We start from the raw sequence: 25537 nt of genomic DNA on the forward strand, positions 1-25537 counted from the left end.
CTTCTTGTCAGACTGAATTACATACATGCATTTCCTTCTGGGAACATGTAGAACTGTCTGATATATGTTCTATGACAGTTCTGTGTTCTATTTATAATAATACAAATTGTGATAATATCACAATTAAACCATTTAATTAAATATGCATGTAAACCATGTCAAACCTGGCATCCCCTATTTTGTCCAACATTTTCAAAATTTGTCCAAATGTTAATTCGCGTAAATTGTCGATCAACAAGTTCAGAGCGCGTCACGATGCGACGCATTGTGAGTTTGTAGATCGGCTATTTTTGCAGTATATAGTAAGTAAGTATATCTAGGGTCTTATTAAGTGGTTAAGAAAATATGTCCCTCTTGTTTGTTGAACAAATGGAACCCTGTGGGGAACTGACTAACGTACGTACGCATAATTATCCTACCATCTTACTACAGTTTGTTTGTTTTGTTTTACCGTTATGTGTGATTTATAATACATGCTCCTGTTTGCTGTTTTTCCATTTCAGACTAAACCTACTGTGATACATACTGTAGTCACGCTGATGCCTACATGTCTTATATCGTCAGGTGGAAACCTTGTATGTCAAAAAGCATTACTTTTCAGCGAATGGAAAAGAATAACCTGTGTTCCAATGGGTCCAATGTAGTTATTATTTAGACACAAGCTGTTTATTAACCCATTAAGACCTGAGGCGATTCTTTAAAAACAAATCTAAATCGTAAAAAAAAAGGCAATATTTTTCAAAAAATAGCAGATCTACATGCTCATAGCGCGGCACTCGGTGCCGCGCTATGAGCTTGTAGATCTGCTATTTTTGCATAGCCAAAGAAATCTAAAGTGACACAGATGCGTTCCAGGACTTAATGGGTTAATACTTTTCGTTGGTTCGATATTAATAAAACCCACAGACACGCTTAACCACTTAAACTTTTAAAAAATTGCATTTTTGCTACTTTTGTGTGACAATGTATAATGACTAAGTAGTGCATTAATTTATTAAAAAACATAAGTTGAAATATGGAGATATGAGGTTTCTGCCTGACGACACAACGATGATAATTGTACCACATTGTGACTTGGTTTGAGTTGAACTGACCACTAAGGTGACTGTGGACCTCGTGATGATGATTTGCATCAAAGTTATAATCTGCTCTCTTTTATTTTTACAAGATGTAATTGTTTCTTTTGTTTGTGTAAATTACAGATTTCCTTTATTTAAAAAAAAATGTCTGAATTGGTGCTTTTTGTATTCCAGAATACAGTTTTATGTTTATGCACTTAAAAAAAACAACCTCTGTGGTGGTGTTTCTTTAGTTTAGATGTTGTACTGTGGAAGAAAAGGGTCCTGAGGTCATCATTTGAAGAAGTTCTGGGAGTACCCAATAAAAATGAAAAATGAGGAACAGTTTAATTTCAACCCAATTAGAGAAGGTACACAGTATAGTTTAGTTTAGTTTATTTCGGTCAATTATGTAGTAAAATAAAGTTTAGATTTCATAGGTAATACAAAACGATGAGAATAAATAACCACATTTCTGACCGAAAAGGTATACACTGAAGCTTATAGCTTATTTCACCTACCCTGTATATAGAGTCTATATTCTGTCTATAGCAGTAGTTCTCAAACTTTTTCCTGCCAAGGACCCCCAAATTCATATTCATTTGGCCGTGGAACCCCATTTGAAATGGTTTGTGCCAGGGACCCCCCCAGAAGAGATTTGTGTTAAAAAAATATATATATTAAAAATGTTCCAAACATTTTCTACATTTTTCAAATATATTCAAAAATAGCAGATCTACAAGCTCGCAGCGCGGCACGAAGTGACGCGCTGTGAGCTTGTAGATCTGCTATTTTTGAATAGCCAACATATAAATGGTTAAAGTGGGTAAGACGATTGAGATGCTAGGTTAATCACTTTTGCTGGGGACCTTCTGGTCCGAAGGACCCCTGGGGGTCCCCGGACCCCACTTTGAGAACCAATGGTCTATAGTACTACTAGTTCTCAATGTCAGGTTGGGGCCCCGGGGCCCACCAAATGGAACCATTACAAGTTGAATTTATACACTTTCAGAGTTAAATGAACACTGAGCATTTTACAATGTTGGGGTCCCAGTCAGAGGCGTAAAAAGAACCCTGTCTGTGGCATGTATGTTGAGAATCACTGCTCTGCCATACAGATGGATTAAAATAACATTTTATTCATTAAAATAAGGTTCAGCTATTAAATAAACTAAAGATAATCTGCTTTTAAAGATGGGACATTTTATTCCCCTTTTTTAGTTACTTTTACTTCTTACATGGGAGAGACACTCGTACTGAGGTACAGTTATACAATAATGCTAAAAGGATAACCATTGTGGTCCTGTCACTGTATTCAATTCATCAAGACATAATTGTATAAAGACAGACAATAATATACAAGAAATCATCAAATTATACTAAGAGCAGTGCAAGTATATTTACAGAAAAACAGTTGGGGGGTCATTCATTTCAGACATTGATCTCTTGTGAGCCAGCAGCAGACTTGTGCCATCCTCTGGTGACACCTATGGGTGACACTGGGGGGCGGTGACACCTATGGGTGACACTGGGGGGCGGTGACACCTATGGGTGACACTGGGGGGGGCGGGGCGGTGACACTGGGTGCAGAATGATGAGGTTTGAGGAGGAAATCACAGAGATGGAACCTGACACCACCTGGGGAATGGGGAGGGGCTTCATGAGAGCCACAAGCTGACTGAGCAAGGTGTGGTTTGGCTTGTTTACTGTCTCTGTCTCATCACACAGTTTCAGTTGAAACGGCTCAGTCTCAGCAGGCCTTACAACACAACACGACCTGGATCTTTATACCTGACGACAGGTGAGTGTCTCATCTTCATGTTATTGTTGTTTTTATTGTGAGGTTGTGAATAGTTTATAGTTCTAGTCAGTGGTGGAAAAAGTACTCAAATGTTTTACTTAAGTAAAAGTATCAATACTGCAATGTAGAAGTACTCTGTTACAAGTAACAGTCTGATGTTCAAAATTTACTTGAGTAAAAGTACAAAAGTATTGGTATCAAATTGTACTTAAAGTACCAAAAGTAAAAGTACTGAAATGTTTGAAAATAGCAGATCTACAAGCTCACAACGCGTCGCATCTTGTAGATCGGCCATTTTCAAATAGCCTAGGTCTAAAATAGGGCTAAAGTGGTTAATGTTTGTTTTATAATGTAATGATTTATATCTGCAAAGTAACTAGTAACTAAAGTTTTCAAATAATTGTAGTGGAGTAAAAGTACAATATTTGCCTCTGAGATGTAGTGGAGTAGAAGTAAAAGTATTGGAAATTGGAAATACTCAAGTAAAGTACAAATACCTCAACATTGTACTTAAGTACAGTATTTGAGTACATGTACTTAGTTACTTTCCACCACTGGTCTAGTGATCTGTGGAGCTGCGCAGGCTACAGCTCTGTGTTGGACATGTAGGTTTTTTTTTTTTGCCGCGCTCATTTGAATATTTAAATAGCCTAATGAAACATTACTGGACAGAACATGATGATCCTGTTATTAATGAAGTAGTAGGATAAACATAGGATCATAATGAACATAATGTTTCTGTAGGCTATGCGTCCAACTAGCTGTGAACAGGACAGGTGCAGCCGACATTTTAGTTTTTACAGTCGTGTAAAGTAACTAAGTACATTTACTTAAGTACTGTACTTAAGTACACTTTTGAGGTATTTGTACTTGACTTGAGTATTTCCAATTTTCAGTACTTTTACTTCTACTCCACTACATCTCAGAGGCAAATATTGTACTTTTACTCCACTACAATTATTTGAAAACTTGAGTTACTAGTTACTTTTCAGATATAAATTATGATATTATGAAACATACATTAACCGCATTAGCCCTGTTTTATAGGCTATTTGAAAATAGCAGATCACAAGCTCACAATGCTTCGCATCGCGACGCGTTGTGATCTGCTATTTTCAAATATTTTGTACTTTTAGTTTTGGTGCTTTAAGTACATTTTGATGCCAATACTTTTGTACTTTTACTCAAGTAATTTTTGAATTCTGGGCTTTTACTTGTAACAGAGTATTTTTATATTGCAGTATTGGTACTTTTACTTAAGTAAAGAATTTGAGTACTTTTCCCACCACTGGTGTTGGACATGTAGTTTTTTTTTGCCGCGCTCATTTGAATATTTAAATAGCCTAATGAAACATTTTCTGGACAGAACATGATGATCCTGTTATTAATGAAGTAGTAGGATAAACATAGGATCATAATGAACATAATGTTTCTGTAGGCTGTGCGTCCAACTAGCTGTGAACAGGACAGGTGCAGCCGACATTTTAGTTTTTAGTTTTAGGAAATAGAATCTTCTTGCTCTGTGAACATTTTAATTCACATTAAAACAGTCCTAATGACCTAATCAGACAGAGATGGACCATCCCAACGTTTAAGGATGGATCATCCTAAACAACCATATACTATTGTTTGTTGTTTAGCCCAGGGGTCTTCAACAGGGGGTCCGGGACCCCTAGGGGGTCCTCAGAGTTACTACAGGGGGTCCGCCAAATCTTTGTGTGATATAAAAAAAATGTTTTACCTTAACCACTTGAACCCTAGCATCCCTTTTCTGAGGAGAACTTTAGCCAAAAATAGCAGATCTACAAGCTCTCAACGCCTCGCAGTGCGAGGCGTTGTGAGCTTGTAGATCTGCTATTTTTGGCAAAGAGGTGTAGGTGTAGAGTGGGAAAAGAGCAGACCAAGTAAACCAAAAAAGTTGAATCTGAAACACAATTTTATACAATATAGAGGGGGTCCCTGCTTCATCTCTGTCTCAGCTAGGGGGTCCTTGGGCTGAAAACGTTGAAGACCCCTGGCCTATTGTTGAATAGGCCAGTTTAGGTGGAGATCTACCTCCATGCCCAGCCAGAACAATGTGACACCAACAGAAATACATTGAGCAGAAGAGAGAACGCTGGAGCAACACGGACAGTTTATAAATATATTGACTTTAGATCTGATGATGAAAAGGACAAAGATGGCACACAATATAAAATGTGTCACAGTATTGAAAAGGTAGAATATAGAATAACCTCACTGTATTAACATAACATATCTGGGAGGAGAGGAACATACATTGCATTGTTATGGTTGTGTACTGTTTATTAGATGAATATATTAATTGATGAATAATAATAATTGGGATACATGTCTCTGTGTGTAATATATATGTATATATGTATATATGTATATATATACATATATATATATATATATATATATATATATATATATATATATATATATATATATATAAAGGTTTACTTACTTTGTTTATTCGGTGGGACTAGCCCTGTGTGAAACACTGTACTGTTAATGTCCTACTGTAAATATTCTTTGTTGTGTACAGTAGATTGTTAAAGGGATAGTTCACCCAAAAAAATACTTTTTTTTCCTATTGATTAGTCACGCCATGGAGACATGAATTCATGGATATGTACAATAATTTGATGACCAGCGGACCGGTAGGCAGCGGTTCCGGTAGGATACACAAAGGAGACTCTTTTGTGTATCCTACCGGAACCGCTGCTGGTCATCAAATTATTGTCTTATGAATGAGACAAAAAACTAAACAATATCCATGAACTCAAGTCTCCATGAAAAAAAAAGTCGTTTTGGGGGTGAACTGTCTCTTTAATGTCCTACTTGTACATATTGTTTGTTATATTCAGTAGATTGTGTTACAAAGCAGCAGCTCCAAGAGACCCCCCCCGCCCAGGAGGATGTCGTCCAATCGGTCCAGACCCAATGGGAGCCCTCCTCCCTACGAATCAGAGAATGGATAGTAAGTTATTTTCCTCCTTTATTTACCATGGGGGGAAGCTGCTCAGTACAGAGGCTCATTTTCAGTAATGTCACACACACACACACACACACACACACACACACACACACACACACACACACACACACACACACACACACACACACACATTAAAACCTGGGGAAAACTGTTGGCCACTGAGCAGCGGTCAGGGGTTCAGTGCCTTGCTTTGGGGGAGGGGTAGCCATTCACTTAGAACAGGCATTCTTTCTCAACCTTTAAAAATGTCTACACTATAAAATCCTCGGTGTTAATTGAACTCCTGAGAGTGTTACAAATGGGACCAAATGGACCCGTAGGCCGTAACAAAGGGACCATTTGGTTCCAGTCGTACACTCTCCGAGTTACAGGCCCCGTAATGGTCATTTGATGGTTCATATTCGTAACTATTGCTGGGGACCCCCTGGAACCCCCTCAAGGACCTCTGGGGGTCCCAGAGCCTCACGTTAAGAACCGGTGCACTAGGACATCGGTTCTCAAAGTTGGTTCCGGGGACCCCCAGGGGTCCTTGGAGGGTTACCAGGGGGTCCCCAGGTAAAATGAGTTAATAGTGTCACAATCATTTTAACCATATTTTATAGTTTGGCTATTCAAAAATAGCAGATCTACAAGCTCATAGCACGGCACCAAGTGCCGAGCTATGAGCTTGTAGATCTGCTATTTTTGAAAAATTGTGAAAACTTTGAACATATATATATATTTTAAAGCAAACATTTGTAACTCAAATCTTTGCTTCTGGGGGGGTCCCTTGAACAAAATATTTTGAGATGGGGGGTCCTTGACATGAAAATGTTTGAGAACCAGTGCACTAGGAAACATGATAAGATAAGTGACTTCCCATTTTATTCTTTAAACATCTTATTGAAGACATTTTTTATAAATGTGACTGTACTTTGTCTGTCACTGGCAGTGGTGGAAAAAGTACTCAAATTCTTTACTTAAGTAAAAGTACCAATACTGCAATATAAAAATACTCTGTTACAAGTAAAAGTCCAGAATAAAAAATGTACTTGAGTAAAAGTACAAAAGTATTGGCATCAAAAAGTACTAAATATTTGAAAATAGCCGATCTACAAGCTCACAACGCGTCGCGCTGCGACGCGTTGTGAGCTTGTAGATCTGCTATTTTCAAATAGCCTAGGTTTAAAATAGGGCTAAAGTGGTTAATGTGTGTTTCATTATATCATAATTTACATCTGAAAAGTAACTAGTAACTAAAGTTTTCAAATAATTGTAGTGGAGTAAAAGTACAATATTTGCCTCTGAGATGTAGTGGAGTAGAAGTAAAAGTATTGGAGATTGGAAATACTCAAGTAAAGTACAAATACCTCAAAATTGTACTTAAGTACAGTACTTAAGTAAATGTACTTAGTTACTTTCCACCACTGATTGTTCCCTCCCTCCCTCTCTCTTCATCCCAGTAACGTGCCCCCGCAGCCCGCCTACTCCTATTACCCCGACGACGAGTTCCAGCACTTCTACCGCTGGACCTCCCCTCCGGGCGTCATCAAGATCATGGCGGTGATCGTCATCGTGCTCTCCGTGGCCATCTTCGCCTGCGTGGCCTCCACCCTGGCCTGGGACACCCAGGGGGGCCTGTCCGGGTTCGGGGGCATGGGCGGGGGCTACGGCATGGGAGGGGGCGGCGGCTACGGAGGGGGCGGAGGGTACGGCGGCGGCGGCGGCTCCTCGTTCGGCGGCGGCGGCTACGGAGCCGGGAACCAGTACGGCTACGGCGGCATCGGCGGGAACTACAACGACCCGCGCAAAGGTAGTAGTAGTAGTAGTAGTAGATTTTATTTGGTCTGTAAGGCAGTTATATACATACACTTTTCTTTTCACTCTTTTTTTTTTTTTTCCCATCAATAATAATTACAATAATCGTAATAATAAATAATAATGATGGTAATACACAGACCAAAAGGTGTAGGCTGAAGCCTAAGCTTATTATGCCTACCCTTTGCACATGTTAATAAACATCATGCTTAAAGGAGATACTAGCATACTGGAGTAATACAAACACAAAACAACCAAAACAAAACAAAGATCAAAACATACAAGATGTTTTGACAGAAACGAGTACAAAAAAATTAATAATCAAAGTACAATCGCTTGAATTTGCAAACAATAAGAAAGAGAAGAAAGCAATGAAAGGTGCAAGAAGTTTTCTTTTTTTTTCTTCTTTTTTTTTTTGTGTCACCCGATGTCTTTTTTTTTTTATAGGACACGTATATGTATATATATATATATATATATATACATACATACACATACACATATATATACACATTCACATATATATATTTACATATTACGATTATACTACACCTAGATCCTCATTTTGTATATACAAATTAGAATATACTTCACTCTAAGGTTCTATATTTATTTATTACTTTTGATTTGTACATCTTTTTAAATTTATATATAGAGCTACAGTTTTTTAAATCGTCATCTAAACTATTCCATAACTTTACCCCTATTACCGATACACAGCTGTTTTTGTTATTTGTTCTTGCGTTATTTTGTTTGAACAAGGCAAGGGCTTCATCATCGCCATGGCGGCCATGACCTTCATCGCCGCGCTGGCCTTCTTCATCATCATCGTGTCCAAGAACGGCCTGTCGGAGTCCCGGAGGTTCTACCTGGCCGTGGTGATCGTCTGCGCCGTCCTGGCGCTGCTGATGTTCATCGCCAGCATCGTGTACCTCATGGCGGTCAACCCCACGGCGCAGTCCTCCGGCTCGGCGTACGGCAGCCAGATCGCCGGCCTGTGCGCCCAGTACCAGCAGCCTCAGATGTCCGGGGTGTTCGTCAACCAGTACCTCTACCACTACTGCGTGGTGGAGCCACAGGAGGTGAGTGGGGCGCTTCGTCCAGACCGTGTTGTACGACAGGGGGGTTGAGCGCCTAAAATCAGTGGTGGGAAAAGTACTCAAATTCTTTACTTAAGTAAAAGTACCAATACTGCAATATAAAAATACTCTGTTACAAGTAAAAGCCCAGAATTCAAAAATTACTTGAGTAAAAGTACAAAAGTATTGGCATCAAAATGTACTTAAAGTACCAAAAGTAAAAGTACTAAATGTTTGAAAATAGCAGATCTACAAGCTCACAACGTGTCGCGATGCGATGCGTTGTGAGCTTGTAGATCTGCTATTTTCAAATAGCCTAGGTATAAAACAGGGCTAATGCGGTTAATGTATGTTTCATAATATCATAATTTATATCTGAAAAGTAACTAGTAACTCAAGTTTTCAAATAATTGTAGTGGAGTAAAAGTACAATATTTGCCTCTGAGATGTAGTGGAGTAGAAGTAAAAGTACTGAAAATTGGAAATACTCAAGTAAAGTACAAATACCTCAAAAGTGTACTTAAGTACAGTACTTAAGTAAATGTACTTAGTTACTTTACACGACTGCCTAAAATAGAAGATCTACAAGCTCCACAATGTGCCGCGAAGGGACGCGTTGTGAGCTGGTAGATCTGCCGTTAGCGGTGAGTGACACCGGCATTCAGATTAATAAGTTAAGTTGTCCCTTAATTATCTGTTCTGTTGCCCAACTTTTAAGAACAGACTGTATTTCATTTGACTGTATATGTAATATTTCTAATGCCAAACTCTATTTCTCAACTTTATTGTCACATCACTGGTTTACAGGTGAACACAAGTGGGTGAAATTAGTTTTCGTTCAAGCTCCTTCATTTATAGTTTTCCGGAAAATAATGAGAAAGAAAGAACAAACAAGGTAAACAAGGATAAAAAAACAGGCCAGATATTCAATCATTAATGAGTAGAGAGAAGGATATATAATATACGTACGTGTACAAGCAGGTCAGATATGGATGAGATTGACAATGGTATGAGGCAGTTATAATAAAGAAGCAGCACATAGTAACAGGTATATGAGGTTAAAAATAGCAGTAGATGTGTACACAAGATGCAGCAATAGAACAGTAATAAATATCGGGCCTTTGTGCAAAGTCTCACGCTGCGTTCACGCTGGCAGCGACAAAGACACGGGCGACCATTCATTCTCAATGTAAGCCAGCAGCGACATGAAGATGCAAAGATACAGGCGACGTTTGTAGCCGCTACAAAAAGCTACAAAAAAAGTGTAGTGCTGGTTTCAGCTTCAGCTACAAAGCTACCACATTATGCTGTGTAGCTTTGTATCTTATGTGTCTGCCTGTGTGAACAGAACACGGCATTACACATGCAGCCAGGTGAGACATCAGAAAAGGAAGTGCTCCTGTGTGTCGGGACAGCCTGGCGACAGGCGGTGTTCACTTCCTGTTCGACAGCGTTTCAGGCTTGTTGAAACCCAACCAGGCGCGCGCTGAGCATAAGCGCACTTTTCTTCCGCTCCGCGTGTTAATGAATGCATAGCCGCGGGAAGACCTTTTAGGTTAGGGGTGCGGTATGCGCATCGTGCATGAATCCGCCCAGGTTCTGGGCGGATTCGGTTAGTTTTTTTTCCCAGTTTTTGGTTTCTTTATTTCGGTTTTAGGGTTAGGATTAGGGTTAGAGTTATGTTATTTAATTCTTATTTTTGCCTGATTTTACCGATATTATTTATGGGGGGGGCGGTAGGGGGTGCGGTACCTGGGGGGAGGGGGGGCGGCCGCACCCCCCAGCACCCCTACTTCCCGCTGTACTGAATGCATGCAGACGTTCTCACTGGCCGCGGACGGACGGACGCTCCACTCGCGCACGTGAAGATTTTTTTTTCCTGCTCTGGCTGGAAAATAAGTTTGTCCGCGGCTCACATTCTCATTGAAATGCATTGACCCAGACGTCCTGCTGTGGCCAGGTTTTGGCGTAATGGCAGCCAGGTGGGAGCTGTGAGCACGGCTTCTGAACCGTTCTTTAGCTCCATGGTAACTCAATATTGGACCCGATCGCCACAAGCCACACAATCTTACCAACATTTTGGCACAAAAAAACAAAATTCAGAGAGACAAATCAGGAGAAAATCTACTTTTATTATCAACCTTTCTCTGTCCCAGCAACAACACGCTCTCACGGGATCGGTGTCGTATGTATGTATGTATACGTCGCTTAACACCTACACTACAGGTCACACAATGGACAATTGATGTGCATCTAGGCTCATTCCTATGTGAATTCATGCTGGTGTGACACCCGGCAGTCGGGAGCCTTTTGTAAACTTTGTTGAGGTGTGATTTAAGGGTTGTTTTAAATCGATGCGTGCGCGTGCTCCTGCTCAAAAAAGGGGTTGCACGGCGTGTTACCGCGTCCCAAGACCAATGCACGTCTGCAAGATCTGTAGGAAACCATTTATATGCAATTTGTGTACCATTTCGCCTCTAGCGGCTCAAATTGGGATGGTGTAACTGTCTGAATAATTGAATATCTTTGTTGTGGTCCGTCTCTTCTTCTTCTCCACTAGGCCATAGCGGTGGTGTGTGGCTTCCTGGTCATGGTGGCGCTCATCGTCATGCTGGTGTTCGCTCTGAAGACGCGCCAGAAGATCAGGAACTTTGGCAAGAGCAACATCCTGTGGAGGAAAGTGAAGGTCATTGATGATCTGGCGCCACCTCAAGACGTGGAGGATTGGGTGAGAAACCTCAATATGCTGGAGCGTTTACATAGTGTCTTTCTCCATGGTGCTTTACAGCGTGCATTCACCCATTTTCACACACACATACACACACACACATACACATACACATACACATACACATACACATACACATACACACAGGCACCAACCAACAGTATTCATTTATCTTTGGGAGTCTTAAGGTTTTTTGCTTACTCTTCAAATCAAAACAAAATATAGTTGATGCCTCATTCATACAGGTTGATGGCTTTTATTTGCGGTGCGGTACTAGCTCAGAAAGATCAGCCTTGTTCTAAATATTTTTGTAAGTGTGAATGTTCTCATGACTAAGCAAATTAATCGCATGGAAATAACGACCCGTGCGTAAGTTCCTTTACACTCTCAGAGTGTAAAGGAAGAGAAAGAGAACACTGTGGTTTTCACAGTGTACTATAGTTCTATTGCAACAGTGCAACAGTTAAAGGACCTTTTCATCCATTTTCTTCACATAATTGTTCCTTTCTAATGCTCATTATAAAATGGCACCGTTTATGTCTACTCACTCTGTGTCACAGAAGAGGGCTGTGGACCGTTCAGAAACCTGCCTACTAGTGACATCATCAGTACGCAGGTTTCAAACATTTCAAACAGAATTTTTTTTATGAATGCAAAAACAATGGCTTCTATTTCAGTAGGGAAAGCCTGCAGTTTCTATTAGCTTGGAATCCCCATCCATGATGTCATTGGTAGGCATGTTTCTGAACTGTCAACAGCCCACCTCTGAGACGCAGAGCGAGTAGACGGAAATTGTGCCATCTTATAATGAGCATTACTTAGGACCAATGATTTGACGATAAGGTTTAAAATGGGTGAAGTGCTCCTTTAAGCAAACTAATAATTAAATCAATTACAAAAAAAGTATCAATTTCTATACAAAAAAACTAAATAAGCATTTTAGTTTTTTATTAATCGATTTGGGAGGAAATCTTTTTTTCAGTCCTTAAATATACAGTAAAACAAAGTTTTTAATAATGTTGTACTGTAGTTTCATCAGAGTCAGTCCTCAGCTAGAGGTCATGATGTCAAATGAACGTCCTACATATTCACTGCTTCTACTTCTAGCTTATGCCAGCTCTGGAGAGCTGACATAAGTGTGTGTGTGTGTGTGTGTGTGTGTGTGTGTGTGTGTGTGTGTGTGTGTGTGTGTGTGTGTGTGTTCTACAGTGGTAGAACCTGTTTTGGCCTCACTTCCCAGTGCACTAGTATAGTATGGAGGGGGAGGGGAGTGTGGATGTGTTTTCCTCTTGCTCTAGTTTCTGGGTGTGGTGTGGTGTTAACTGTCTGGAACTTAGCAGCAAGAATTGCAGCAGTCAACCATTAAACCAAAGCCCCCCCCACCCCACATTGTAATTGCCTTTGGTCTGTAAATCAAAAACAAGGAAGGGTCGCATCGCATCCAATCTTCATCAGTGTACTGATGAAGATTGGATGGCTGAAACGCCTGTCACCTTAATGAAAAAAACGAAACAAAAAAATGGACTTGTACTTCTGAGTGCGACCCTCCTTGATTTAGATTTATTGGCCAGTTTATTGGGACAACGCACCAGAGTGGTCAGAGCGTGGGGCCGGCGGTATAGAGATACGTTTGGAATTGCCTTTGGTCGTCTGACACAATTTTTGTGGAATGTTATATAATTACTCACACATATTTGTCTCATACATAACCAGAATGGAATTGTGCACATACAGTACATGAGACATGTTATTATGATTATTATTGCTGGGCTTCAGTGTAACCTAATTCTACTAGTGGTTCTAGTGTTTACTACTCAACAACAAAAGTGGAAGAACAGGTCTGACTGTTGCTCAAATAGCCAGCAGGCACATAGCAGCACAGGACAGCAATGTGACAGTAAAACGTGCTGGGACAGGACAGTGTCCCTTCCGAATCCACACAGTGGTGGAAGCACTTCTCTGATTTATGTACTTTATTGATTTAATACTTTATTAACAGTTTGCAAAAAAAAACACAGAAAGTACAGTTTGATACAAACCCAATGCTAAAAGGATTAAACCCAAGAAAGCCTATGGCTTGTTTTCATTGGGGTCCATGTGTATTCAATTCTTCGAAACACTTAATGACAGACAAATATATTCTGCAAAAAAAACTTCATATAAACGAGTAGTTATCAAAAAGAAAAATATCTACAGTAAACAAAACGAAACGTCTGTCGTTTTGAATGAAAGCAGAGGCTGCTGAGCGAGAGCATGGGTGTGTGGGATTGTTTTGTTCACGAAAATACTTTTTTCATGTTTGCTTCATGTTTCACTGTCCAACAACGCACCTGCATCCCAATGAAGTGGATGTGCGAATACTTCCTTTACATGTATTTATATCACAACTGCAGGTGCAGTGATTGCACTTCTGTAACATTTCACAGAGTGGCGTGCCCACTGTGGAGGCAGGGCAGGCGGTCGCCTGCCCAACTAAGATCTAGCCTCCCCTAAAAAAAAACAAATAACCCGAAAAGGTGTCATTGCGTGCTTAATGTCCTCTAAGTCACGCATCCAACAAGCTTTGAACTGAGCAGATTGGACCTTCTGTTCCAGAGATAATGGCCAAAACATCTTGAAAACTTTCGGTCGCCGATTTAGTTGAAATTGGGGGTAACAGAGGGGGGGGGGGGGGGGGTCGAAAAATCTCGCCTGCCATAAATGTAAATCCTGGGGACGTCACTGATTTCACATGACAAAGACACTGGTAGATAGATGGACATTTGAACGTTTCTGTCGGTGTCTTCTTTCCGTCTTTAAGGTGAACAACGTGTCGGCCGTCCCTGAAGAGGTTCCCCTGTCAGAGTATCCTGAGAAGCTGAGCGGCTCCAGGAGTCACCTGGACGACAACAGCACCAGCTACAACAAACCCTCTTATAACAACACTCCTGTGTGAGTAGAGTAATACAGTACATTACACCAGCTACAACAAACCCTCTTATAACAACACTCCTGTGTGAGTAGAGTAATACAGTACAGCTACAACAAACCCTCTTATAACAACACTCCTGTGTGAGTAGAGTAATACAGTACAGCTACAACAAACCCTCTTATAACAACACTCCTGTGTGAGTAGAGTAATACAGTACAGCTACAACAAACCCTCTTATAACAACACTCCTGTGTGAGTAGAGTAATACAGTACAGCTACAACAAACCCTCTTATAACAACACTCCTGTGTGAGTAATACAGTACATTACACCAGCTACAACAAACCCTCTTATAACAACACTCCTGTGTGAGTATTACAGTACATTATTATGGACACAGCTTGGTGTCAAAGTGTGTTCTCAAACTTTTTTAATTTCAAGGACCCCCATAACTCTGAGAGTGCACAAATGGAACCAAATGTAAGGGTCCATTTGGTTCCATGTGTACACTCTCAGAGTTAGGGTTAGGGTCCCTCAAACCAAGACCTTTAACCCATTCAATCCGGGAACGCATCTGTTTCTATTTCTTTGGCTATTAAAAAATAGCAGATATACGAGCTTGTAGATCTGCTATTTTTGAAAAATGGGGGGGGGGGGGGGGGGTTCCTGGAATAAACATTTTGAGATAGGGGTCCGCGGCCAATTACATATCTAAAAATGTTTTGTAATTCCTAACAGTAGGCCTATGTTGCCAGTGGTGCTCCAGCTTCCCCCAAAATGATATGTATTTGTGCATCTCAAAATATGTTGTTCCAGGGACCCCCAGAAGCACAGATCGGAGTAAAAAATGTTCGCTTTAAAACATATATGTGCGTGTGTGTGTGTGTGTGTGTGTGTGTGTGTGTGTGTGTGTGTGTGTGTGTGTATACATACATACATCTGTGATTTTTGAAAAATCAAAAATCTGCTACTTTTTGAATAGCCAAAGTATAAAATAATGGTTAAAGTGGTTGTATACGCAGTACGATAATGATTAACATCAGCCTCAGAGTTGAATTCAGACACTCAATGCATCTTGTTCATGTTTTCTGATCGGTTAGCTGAGCATGTTTACATGAACAGAACATGATGCAACCACTGAAAACAACTGTTATTATTATTTAAATTCTGGGACAATTTTGTAGTGAATGATGAAAGCTATTTGTTGTAGAGATATTTGTCGGGACACGCCGTTTGAAATCGGGGATAATCCTGGCCAAACTGGGACGTCTGGTCACCCTAGTAATGTAAGTAAGGGTCCATTTGGACCCTTACTCAGGGAGCCCCCTTGAGGGTCCCTGGACCTCACTTTGAGAACCACTTGGCTCAAACAATTACACAGGTATGCAACATGCAATGGAAACCTACATTTAACCACTTGAACCCTGGCGTCCGTCCGTCTATATTCTGTGTTGAACATTCAGCATTTTTTCCCCCCAAAGAGATTTGGTGCTGAGGGGGGGGGGGGGGGGAAGGAGTGGACCTAGTACAGAGCCCTGGGGGCCTCCGGTCAGCTAAATAAGTGGTTAATTATCATGGTATGGTATGACAGCAGGCCTCTGTGTGTGTGTGTGAGGGCTGGTGTTACACCTCTAACTGAGGTCCTTGTTGCTGGTGGTTCCCAAACTGGGGGTCAGGGCCCCAAGGGGGGGTCCCCAGGTGATTATCTTAATGTGCAACATTGTTTTCTCACTCAACAGTAAACAAACCAACATACAGTATAAGTGTATACAGGGTATCTTTACATTTAATGAAGAGACAATTTAATGACTTTTAAGACATTTTTAATACCAAATAGGCAAAATTGACAAATATTACCCAAGAAAGAGGCAAACATTGTGAAAATAGCCGATCTACAAGCTCACAACGCCTCGCTGTGTGAGCTTGTAGTTTGTTTATTTTCACAATATTTAATCTGTGGAACCGAGTCAAACTAAATGTAATGCCTACAATTCCAAGTGCTTGTCAGGGTGGGGGGTCCCCAGTTCAAATATGATTATTTTGGGGGGGTCCCCAGTTCAAATATGATTATTTTTGGGGGTCCCGCCCTGAAAGGTTTGGGAACCCTTGGGCTAGTGGAGGATTCTAGACGGTCACCAGACATCTGCTACATTTAGAACTCGCTGGAACTTGTTCTTCTGCAAAGGAACTGTGTGTGTGTGTGGGTGGGGGTGTGGTGTGGGTGGGTGGGGGTGTGTGGGTGGGGGTGTGTGTGGGGGGGTGTGTGTGATGTGGTGTGGTGTGGGTGTGTGTGTGTGTGTGTGTGTGTGTGTGTGTGTGTGTGTGTAGTGTTTTCTTCTGTGTGCAAAGTGGTCTTGTTAGATACAGTAGTTAGTTAATAGTTACATCTGATCAGTTCAAACTGTAAATCAAATATTTAGACAGCATACGTACAGATTGAGAAAATAGCCGATCTACAAGCTCTCAACGCAATAGCCGATCTACAAGCTCTCAATCGCGACGCTTTGAGAGCTTGTAGATCTGCTATTTTCAAACATTTTAGTACTTTTACTTTTGGTACTTTAAGTATATTTTGATGCCAATACTTTTGTACTTTTAGTCAAGTAACATTTTGAACACAGGCCTTTTACTTGTAACCGAGTATTTCTACATTGCAGTATTGCTGCTTTTACTTAAGTAAAACATTTGAGTACTTTTCCCACCACTGCAAGAAAAGCACATTACACAACAGGTGTGTGTGTGTGTGTGTGTGTGTGTGTGTGTGTGTGTGTGTGTGTGTGTGTGTGTGTGTGTGTGTGTGTGTGTGTGTGTGTGTGTGTGTGTGTGTGTGTGTGTGTGTGTGTGTGTGTGTGTGTGTGTGTGTGTGTGTGTGTGTGTGTGTGTGTGTGTGTGTGTGTGTGTGTGTGTGTGTGTGTGTGTGTGTGAGATTTAATGTGAATGGAGCCTTTTTAGCCTTTCGCTTCTAAACTCCTTTGTTCCTCCTCCGTCCCCCCAGGCCACCAGAGGACTACCTGCGGAGCAGCGTCCCGGCCAGCATCATTAACTCCGACATCCCCAGCTCCGCCGGAAGACCCAAGAAGAGGCGTGCCCGACGGGCCGACGGACAGGGCTACGAGACCGACAACGGCTCCTCGGGAGACGAGCTGGACGACGATGACTTTGACAGGTGGGCACTCTTCTTAATGCTTTAACTGCCAGAGTTTATTCATAATGTACTCACCCCAGTGCCAGCGATTTTGTGTTTTATAACCCTTTTCAACCGGTCACAGAATTGTTATATCCATTTAAAATCGTTTGTCTGGCTGTGTTTATAAACACACACAAAGACGGAGCTCTCCGTTCGTTTTTTATACCGTGTGAAAAAAAACGTGTTTTGCCTAAAAATCTCATTTTTCAAGCTAAAACCGGAAACAGAACCCACTGGTTTTGCATCCGGGTGAGTCGGCAGTAAGTGGAAAAGGGAACCTGATCTCGGAATGTACAGAAAACTGCTCGATCGTCTATTAAACCACAATTAAACAATAGAACTCAGAACGCAGTTCTGGCAGCCCACGGATTAATTCAATAGAACGCAGATCTGCGTCTATGGCAGTCAATGTGTTAATGCTTTAGCTGCACCGCTGTCATGCAGCGGAACTAGCCGATCTACAAGCTCACAACGTTGTGAGCTTGTAGATTGGCTCTTTTCAGCAAGTGTCACCGGCCGTCATACGGCCAAGTATCAATCGGGCTCAAAGACAGGGCAACAGATCATTTTTAACGCCATAAATTGTGAAAAACAGCACCTTTGTTATAATTTGGCTATCTCATAAACCAGGGGTCTTCAACCCAGGGTCCGGGACCCCTAGGGGGTCCTCAGGGTTACTACAGGGGGGGGGGCGCAAAATCTTTGTGTGATTGGATTTGGATATTTTTTTTTACATTAACCACTTGAACCCTATTATCCCTATTCTGAGGAGAACCCAAGCCAAAAAATATTTGAGGTATAGGTGTAGAGGGGAAAAAGAGCAGACCAAGTAAACAAAAAAAAGTCTCATCTGAAACACAATTTTATATAATATAGAGGGGGTCCCTGCTTCATCTCTCTCTCTCAGCTAGGGGGTCCTTGGGCTGAAAACGTTGAAGACCCCTGACTTAACATATTGTTTTATTACACCCCGGCTGTTGACATCGGAAGGGCAGGGATGTGCTGCCGTTCTCTCTCTTCCTCCCTGTCCCCCCTGTTCTCTCTCTTCCTCCCTGTCCCCCCTGTTCTCTCTCTTCCTTCCTGTCCCCCCTGTTCGCTCTCTTCCTCCCTGTCTCTCCATATAACCGTTGTCTCTCTACCTCCCTCTCTCTCTCTCTCCGCAGTGAGTTTCCTCCCATCTCTGGCGAGCAGCAGCGCAGCGACTACAAGCGTGAGTTTGACCGCGACCACCACGAGTACAAGGACCTGCAGGCGGAGCTGGACGCCGTCAACAAACAGCTGTCTGACGTGGACAGGGAGCTGGACGACCTCCAGAACGGGAGCCCGCAGTACCTGGTGAGACGAAGGATGTTTAAAAGCTCTGTTTATGAACCTCACTGTTAAAGGGGTAGTTCACCCCCAAAATGATATTTTTTGTCTCATTCCTAAGACAATAATTTGATGACCGGCAGCGGTTCCGGTAGGAGACACAAAGAGTCTCCTTTGTGTCTCCTACCGGAACCGCTGCCTACCGCTCCGCTGGTCATCAAATTATTGGCTTAACACATTGACCGCCAGAGGTTAATCTCATAATGTACTCACCAGTGCCAACGTGTTATTGTTGTTTTTTTGTTTTTTTCATGTCGCCATAGATCTTGTTAAAATCCTTAAGATTGAGCCGTACACGGTCTGTTTACATCCGCGAGATCTCACTGTATCTCCCAGTGAAAACCGCATGTCAAACGGATCTCCATGATTGTAGTTAGAGCGGATTACGTTAAACAGTGATATGCGAGGAGAAAAAACTACAGGAAGAGAATTGAGTTTCAGTGTGCGCTTTAGAATGGGAGCGGACGTGATCGTCAAAACCGGATCCCAAATAATTATGTTTCCGGTCATCAAACCGGAACCGGAAATGGATAAAAAAAAATCGAAAGTGCACCTGGAAAATTTTCACCGCGAATCGGCGGTTCGCGTAGATCTACGCGACTGGCACGCTGCGGCTTTAAATAGGTTCGCGTAGATCTACGCGATTGGCATTCAATGTGTTAAGGATGAGACAAAAACTATAATAAAAAATATCCATGAATTCAAGTCTCCATGGGTTGACTAATCGATAGGAAAAAAATATTTATTTTGGGTGAACTATCCCTTTAAGAAAGTTTCTATCAAGCCTTGGAGCTACTTCAGAGCAACGCCTGTTGTTACCGTTAACTAGAGCATTGGTTCTCAAAGTGGGGGTCCGGGGACCCCCAGGGGTCCTTGGGGGGGTTCCAGGGGGTCCCCAGCAAAATGTGTTAATATAGCGTCACAATAATTTTAACCTTTTTATACTTTGGCAATTCAAAAATAGCAGATATACAAGCTCTGCTATGAGCTTGTATATCTGCTATTTTTTTTTTAAATCTTGAAAATCTTTTTATATATATTTTTAGCGAACATTTTTAACTCAAATCTTTGCTTCTGGGGGTCCCTGGAACAAAATGTTTTGAGATGGGGGTCCGTGACCAAATGCATATAAGTTTGGGGGTCCTTGACATGAAAACGTTTGAGAACCACTGCACTACAGTACCAATAGGAACCGTTTCCTGGTTCCTCGAGGGGAAATCTCTGTCAGTAACTGTCAGGTTTAGGTTGTGACTCACGCCATGACTTAGAAAAACACACAAGAACCACACAGGAATGTGACGCGGTGACACACGGTGACACACGGTGACAAACGGTGACACACGGTGACAGTGGTGCATGTATGATGCAATCGGCCGATACTCTGCCACTGTTCATCTGTTGTTCCATAAATCTGTATGATTGAATTCGCGCTCATTAAAAGCTAGTGTGAACTGTGAAGGGCTTTAATATGTTTAACCACATGAACCCTGGCATCCCTATTCTGGGGGCAAACATTTGGCCAATATAGCCAATCTACAAGCTCACCACGTGTCGCCACACGACACGTGGTGAGCTTGTATAGATCAGCTATGTTCGGTGAAGAGAAGGTCAATTTCAGACATCGGTATCTGTATCAGCCCAGGTATGGGATCTAGAGAACCTATAGGCAGGTGACACTGCCCAGCACTTTCATTGTCCTGGTCTTAACCACTCAAGCTCACAACTGTCGGTGTGTGAGCTGTAGATATAGAATAATAGAATATTCTATAAAACAGAATCTTTCAATTACCAGTAAATTGTAGAGTCCCATTCTGACCCCTGAGAGCGCATTTGATTCAAATATGCTATTGACTGGGTGTGGCTATTGCATCTCATATAGAAGCTATTACTTTATCTCGTGGTTGAGCAAATCCTCCATTTAGTTTGCAGTGAAAAGGCACACTTTAAACGATCAGCAGTGAAAATTAAACAAAGTCCACACACTGGTTAGCAGCTCCACTTAGTGGTCAGTGTTTGCATTGCACACGGGTCTGTGATCTCACGCCTCTCATAGAAACCGCTTTTTGTTTCATTGAGCGGATCCTTCAACATTTAAACTTGTGTCATATAAAAAAGAAAGAAACATGGAAAACCCATTAAGAAAAAAAATAACGATTTCCTTGACTTAGGCTACCTGCCTATATTCAGTGGTGGAAAAAGTACTCAAATTTTCTACTTAAGTAAAAGTATCAATACTGCAATGTAGAAATACTACAAGTAAAAGTCCAGAATTCAAAATTTACTTGAGTAAAAGTACAAAAGTATTGGTATCAAAATGTATAAAGTAACAAAAGTAAAAGTACTAAAATGTTTGAAAATAGCCGATCTACAAGCTCACAACGCGTCGCATCGCGTTGTGAGCTTGTAGATCGGCTATTTTCAAATAGCCTAGGTAAGGTATACAATAGGGCCAAAGTGGTTAATAATGTTATAAGTTATATCTGAAAAGTAACTAGTAACTGAAGTTTTCAAATAAATGTAGTGGAGTAAAAGTACAATATTTGGATCCGAAATGTAGTGGAGTAGAAGAGGTAAAAGTATTGGAAATTGGAAATACTCAAGTGAAGTACCGGTACAAATACCTCAAAATTGTACAGTACTTAAGTAAATGTACTAAGTTACTTTCCACCACTGCCTATATTTCCGTTATCTCCACTTCTGTGAAGCTGTTATTTAGATATTGCTCAGGACAGGTCCCTGAGCTCCATGGTAAACCATGGACTAGCATTCTTTGCACCTCATGATTCACAATTACACATTTAAGTTGACAATTAATTGTCACTCAAATAATTGCGATCAACGATTTTAAATGTGTGTTTGGCTGCATTGAACATTGGAACGTGTGAATAATTATTTTATTTCTGTTTGCCTTTTAAGGCTTCAAATATGACAAATAACTTAGATATACAAATAAATTACATAGCAGAAATAGCTGATCTACAAGCTAAGACGCGTTGTAAGCTTGTACATCAGCTATTTCTGCTTTTTTTTATATATTTGAAAATGTGTGAACATTTTTTAACATGGAAACGATTATGCAAAAATAATTGCGATTATCTCAAATAATTGCGATTAGACACTTATGTAATAATTGTGACAGGCCTACTCATGATGGTTATCTTTGTTAGGCAGGAGGACAGACTACCGTATGTCATTCATAGCTATCCAAACTATTCACAACGCATCCAAAGGCCTCCCAGTTTTGCTCAGTTTATACTTAGTGACACGTGTGTGTGTGTGTGTGTGTCACAGAACGTGGCCAAAAACATTTTGGATCTGTGAGCTTGAATCTGTAGATAGATTATGTTTGGCCTAGAAAATAGGCCTTTAGTAGTGCTGAGGCAATCCCTCAGTCTGTTGAGTATAATGTAGTATCTGCCATGTTAACCAATTAAGACCTGGAAAGCATCTGTGTCACTTTTTCATTTGAGCTAAAAAAGCATTATTTTACACTTTGGCTATTCAAAAATAGCAGATATACAAGCTCATAGCGTGGCACCGAGTGCCGCGCTATGAGCTTGTAGATCTGCATTTTTTTTGGCAAATCGATTTTTTTTTTGCTAATCTTGAGATTTGAGTTACAAAAGCGAACATTTGTAACTCAAATCTTTGCTTCTGGGGGATTCAACAGTTTTTTGAGAAAACTTATGTCGCCATAATATCAGTGGTTCTTTTTTCCATGTCAAGGACCCCCAAAATGACATGTGTTTGGCCGCGGACCCCCATCTAAAAATATATGTTCCATTGACCCCCGGAAGCAAAGATTTTTCAAAAATAGCAGATCTACAAGCTCATAGCGGTGTGTGTGTGTGTGTGTGTGTGTGTGTGTGTGTGTGTGTGTGTGTGTGTGTGTGTGTGTGTGTGTGTGTGTGTGTGTGTGTGTGTGTGTGTGTGTGTGTGTGTGTGTGTGTGTGTGTGTGTGTGTGTGTGTGTGTGTGTGTGTGTGTGTGTGTGTGTGTGTGTGTGTGTGTGTGTGTGTGTGTGTGTGTGTGTGTGTGTAAGGATCCTGCATGTCACCAACCTGTTTTAAATAAACTATTCTCTCTTAACAGGATGCCTTGGACGAGTACAACAGGCTAAAGGACATGAAAAGGGTATGTAGGCCACATACTGCTACTCCTTCTACAACTACTACTAATAATATTAATAATAAATCTGTATTTATAATGGTTCTATATATATTTTCCATTATTCCCACAGTCTGCAGATTATCAGATGAAGAAACGCAGGTGTAAATATCTGAAGTCCAAGCTGTCCCACATCAAGAAAAAGGTCAGCGAGGTTGACCGCCGGGCCTGAACGGGCCTTTTGTGAGATTCCACAGCCAGGGTGAGGGTTACGTCAGCTCTGGCAGTGTTCCCAGCATTCTGGAGGTTTTATGGATAATATAATACTTTGACATGCGACCGAAAATATCGCTGTTTCAGTCACCGGTTACTTTGGGTGAGCGACATGGTCAAATGTTATTCTGCTTTACTGTGAGCTACAGAGCCTATTGCATCAATTACAGTCTGTCGTACGATGGAGTCACGTGCATGAAATGGCAGATTTACAAGCTCACAACGCGTCACAAATGTGATGCACTGTGAGCTCTATTTTCGGCATGCGACTGTCGTACAGCAGAGTATAAATAAAGGCTTAAGGACTATTGAGTGCAGGGTAGATGACGTGGAGATCTACAATTTCACAGAAAACGCTGTCATGTGTTTGGAGTTTGCGGATGATAGCTAAAATGTGGTGTGGGATTATCTGAGATTGGTGCCTTGAAATTAAACGTCTGTTTGATATTATGACAATATTTGTATTTTGAATGTCAGTGGTCATGGATATTGTTGGTTTGTACTGTATTTATTTGGCCAGTGTATAATGGTACAGTATATGATTTCTACTGGAGTGAATACAAATGAATATATAAACGGTTTTTGTTGCCCACTAATTATAGATTATTTCAAAGTAATCTTTAGTTTTAGTCTTTTAATACTAACTTTTGTTTTAATTGTTCACCATTAGTTGATACTCAGGTTGTACATGTCTTCCTATAAATATGACATTGCATGATGATCACAGAATTATGTTTTTAATGTACATGAGCATTTGTGATGAAGTCGGAATTTTATTGTATTTTTCTTAAAGAATTCTTTTATCACAGAACAAGCGCAGTTACTTCTTATGGATTGTCAATGTTTTTTAACTGATGGAATGTACTATTATTGTTTGTGAAACCTTCATTGTAATAAATTGATTACTTAAATTGATCACCTCTTTCTATTTCTGCAATGTATACACCTGTGATTACACATGTAATTACTCAACCTACAGTGAAGTATCCTACTAGGACATAATTTATTAGTCGTCCCTTTGACAAGGAATATTTGGTGTGTGCTTGTTCAAATGGAATTTAACAAAACCTCACTTATTTATTTATGATGTTCAAGTCCATTTCTTTTCTAGGGTTCTAAAGATGCATTAAGTAGTGTTACTCTAAGACATTGACAACCTTCATTTAGTGACTCATTTGTGTAATGGTGATTCTTCAACTTTTTCCAAAGTCCTTTCCCCGTTGCCATTTAATACAGCAGTAGGGTGCTCTTACGCAGTACCATTAATACACCACTAGGGGGCTCTCACATAGACTCAGTACAACAGTTTCAGGTGGTTATTTCCAGTTTGTTGTTTATTCACATACTGCAGTTGAACAAAGAGGTGAACATACCATTGTATTGTGTTTTAGTGTTGCTCTGTACTGATCCGGTGAAAAACTGTTTTCCAAACAGTGGGTCGGGACCCATTTTTGGGTTGTGGGCAAATTTCTTTGGGTGACGAGTAAACATCCCTTTTAGTTTCCTAATGTTTTTTTCAATATTATTGAAAAATAATAATCTGAAATAGAATTTTATAATTAACATTTCAAAGAAATTCCATAAAAAATATATAGTATTTTCTCAAACTTAATTCAACTAATCAAAGAGGATCTGTGATCATAATAGAGCACTGTTTGAGAAACTAGTTGAAAACGTTGTAGCCATAATTGTTTCATGTAACAGTCCAAAGAGATTTGTTCCTTCGATCTTTGGTTTCATAAACCTCTGTTTTACCTCTTGAGCCACACTGGTATACCAGATTCTACTGAGGACATAATACTTAACCCACCTTTCAGAATTTAGATGGAAAGTGAAAAATGTTCTGTATGGTTTCAACCCTAAGCCTTTGGTTTTTAAGACCCTGCTTTATCTCTTGAGCCACACAGACATGGAATATATTCAATACAGAATGTAATCTACTGTTCAGTGAAAGATTACAGCCGGGTACAACATTGGAAAAAATACTCAACCTTGGTCTACCACACCACAGAACGGGGTAAAATAGTACTGGTAATGACTGAAAGATACAGTATCTTTTGTGGAAATGGGGTAAAAAGAAGAGCTTGACTTCCCCCACAGTTTAATTTGATCTGAATGACAATCTCCTCTTTTACTAAGTGTTCAGTTTAAATTATAATTATATTTTTATTTTCAGGTGGTCTTCACCCAGGTTATTGTTTCAAATACATGTGACACAAGTAAAAT

General features: G+C 40.6%; 1 protein-coding gene across 2 annotated transcripts; it reads left to right on the plus strand.

The window, feature by feature from the left end:
• Positions 1 to 2740: 2740 nt before the first annotated feature.
• On the plus strand, positions 2741 to 24226 carry oclna (occludin a). 2 transcript variants are annotated; one of them, XM_080418947.1, is made up of 10 exons: positions 2741 to 2859; positions 5733 to 5845; positions 7306 to 7655; positions 8423 to 8742; positions 11300 to 11467; positions 14268 to 14398; positions 17373 to 17543; positions 18728 to 18899; positions 23024 to 23065; positions 23172 to 24226. In XM_080418947.1, the coding sequence occupies exons 2-10, from the start codon at positions 5784 to 5786 to the stop codon at positions 23268 to 23270; spliced, it is 1515 nt and encodes a 504-aa protein (XP_080275073.1). In that variant the 5' UTR covers positions 2741 to 2859; positions 5733 to 5783; the 3' UTR covers positions 23271 to 24226. The 2 variants fall into 2 exon arrangements, with proteins under 2 accessions (XP_080275073.1, XP_080275074.1); XM_080418948.1 differs by having other exon boundaries at positions 2747 to 2859; positions 5736 to 5845.
• The last annotated feature ends 1311 nt before the right edge of the window (positions 24227 to 25537 follow it).

The sequence above is a fragment of the Gymnoscopelus braueri genome (assembly GCF_963280865.1).
Source record: "Gymnoscopelus braueri genome assembly, chromosome: 22".
NCBI classification, from domain to species: Eukaryota; Metazoa; Chordata; class Actinopteri; order Myctophiformes; family Myctophidae; genus Gymnoscopelus; species Gymnoscopelus braueri.